The sequence below is a fragment of the Sphaeroforma arctica genome, assembly GCF_001186125.1.
Source record: "Sphaeroforma arctica JP610 unplaced genomic scaffold supercont1.519, whole genome shotgun sequence".
Lineage (NCBI taxonomy): Eukaryota > Ichthyosporea > Ichthyophonida > Sphaeroforma > Sphaeroforma arctica.
This window is the reverse complement of record NW_014040039.1, coordinates 11,409-13,857: the sequence shown is the minus strand read 5'-3', so window position 1 is coordinate 13,857 and position 2,449 is coordinate 11,409. Positions and strand designations below refer to the sequence as shown.

General features: G+C 40.5%; 1 protein-coding gene across 1 annotated transcript; it reads left to right on the top strand.

Annotated features, from left to right (window-relative positions):
* Positions 1-204: 204 nt before the first annotated feature.
* SARC_06914 (hypothetical protein) lies at positions 205-1,246 on the top strand (the record flags this gene model as incomplete). The annotated part of the gene is made up of 3 exons (XM_014299157.1): positions 205-324; positions 643-806; positions 1,111-1,246. 3 exons carry the CDS (start codon positions 205-207, stop codon positions 1,244-1,246), a joined length of 420 nt encoding a protein of 139 aa, XP_014154632.1.
* Between the last annotated feature and the right edge of the window lie 1,203 nt (positions 1,247-2,449).

Sequence of the window (2,449 nt, the reverse complement as noted above, 5' to 3'; positions counted from 1 at the left end):
AGGACGAACTTTTATTTTGATGTGAAGTATGGACGTAAACGAGCTCAAATGTACCCAGTCATCCGTGGTCCTACTTATACTCTCATCAGGTGACGCTGTGCTCACAAAGTCAGCGTGTATCTTTCATGAAAGCTACGTCTATTCTTTTATTTGTTGTACAGTGGCGTTGTAACTAACGCACGCTACTCCGTTGTAACTTAAGTCATGGAAAGTCTTGTGCTCGTCGTTTACCGCTTTTTCTACCGATTTGCTGTGTTGCCGCTTACTAGGTTGGCCTTTTCGGGTGTTATCCTTATCTTAAGCTTTTCCTCCAATCCGAGCGGAGTAAGTCCACCCGTCATCCATGTAGGCCTGCACAAAAGGGTTCCACGGTTACGTTTGTCAGTTTTACGGATTTAGCTGACTCAATGCTTAGGCTTAGCAATTTGTACGTCGTCTGTAAGGCAGTTCAGTTTATCATGTTGGATATATTGTGCATGAAACCTATCTCCAACATGTGCTGGTGTTCCTATACCCATAGTTACTTTATTTACTACCTACAAAAGTGAAAGGTTTTGTGAGTAAGTCGATCGTAGTCCACATGATCTGCTCCTGAGTGGATTTCTCTGAGTATCTCATGCTGGAATCGCTACTCCTGGGCAGTCGAATCTTGGCTTGGGTAAATGTTGTGACATTAGGAGAAAATCAGCTGGTAGTAGGCCAGTACTATTGCCCAGGATCGGTGATCATAGCGTGAAAGGTTCGGAGAAATCCACCCAGGAGCGGATCGTACGGACTGAGATCGAAACACTCACGACACTTTCCAGGTTTGTAGTAAATAAAGTGAATGACTGAACCAACCAACCTAGTACTAGGTTGGTTGGTTCAGTCATTTACCGTATGGTCTAAAAGACTATCTTTGACGTCTGCGGTTGGATCGTAGAGCGTTTCCGCACATGAAAGTGGTAGGTAGAGACTATTTATAAAGTGTATACTCATATCGATTTTGAAGCCTTATGATCGTACATTCTGGTAACTCTAGCTCGATGATGTCTGGATGAGTATTACCCAGCCTATGACTCTATTTCCGAGTGAGGGAGTGCCAAATTGTTCTATCTCTCGTTTTTTTAGGAGCGATATCGTTGCCATAGTCTTCTATGATAGCTTTTTCGATTCGATCAAGTTCATGTTCAGTTTGATCGAGTTCACCTTCCTCGATCGGCTTGTCGTGAATGTCGTCGAAGACGTCTTCTTTGTAAGAGTCTGACTCGAGGATAGGAGATTGGGATTTTGAAGAAAACTCGATCTACTCTTCGTCAGATTGGCTATCCTTGGTCGCGTTTCCTTTATAGGAGATTCAGTGTCGGTTTGTATTTGAAGGCGGCTTAGACATCTCAGTGTCTTTTTCGAGGCGTACCTCTGTCCGATGTAAGTTCTTATATTCTACATGAGTGGATGCTCGAGTCCTTTATCTTTTGAAATATAAAATTCTTCATGGGTTTTGGATTCTGTGTATGAGTCTTTGGTGGATGATCGTTTTTAACCAATTTATTGGAAGGGGACAAAGGAATTCTCTATAGCTCGGCTTTTTTAAAGTCTTCTACTGCTTTCTTATCCTCTTGTTCCTTCGTCTGTTCTTCAGCATGCGCTTAAGATTTGCAGCCCTACGCGCATCAGCTTCCTTTTTAGCCTTTTCAGCTAAACTCTTTTTTCACATCTGAAGTTGTCCATGGTTGAAGCAACTGTAGGTTCTCTGAGACTAATCTTCTTGTGCTGAAGTGGAAAGCAAGGTTGTGGTATTGTCGATTTGAAGTTTTGGCGAAGAGTCTAAAAGTATGTTTTAACAACAAATATGGAATCTAAATTCGAGTATCTTTTGCTTGCTAGGCTCAAATCTATAGCAGATCGCATCACTTAAAAATACGGAACCCGATGACGGTATTTTAGACTAAGGTAGAAAAATAACCGTTCCTTTAAGTACCTACAGACTGTGGTGTACCCGATGGTGCTGAGATGGACGGACAAATAAGATTTACTCGTTTGTTATAACTTTCGCGAGAATTAAATTGTTCTATATATTTAATTTCCGTTGGCTCGCGTTCGATGTTTTTTTATTGAGATCTAGAGTTAACATTTTTTTAGTTCTGTTTCAAACATCACTCGTAATTGATCTCGCCAATTATTAGGGAGTATTCATGTTCGTTCATCATTGTCTTATCGGTTGAAATAGACAAAAAGCAAATCCTGTACATCGCGTTCAATGCCATAGTCATATACTATTGCTAATATCTTTATAGATCATTTAGTATTTTAGCAACGAAAGCTAGTGTCGCTCTGAACATTGGTCATTGAATATAGGAGAAGGGGAAGTTGTATGTGTCAGTAATAGATACGTGTTTCTGCTAAACATAAGGTACATATTGTTGTTGGCTATCAATTGCTTTACCTTTCTATACTATAGTACGAATTT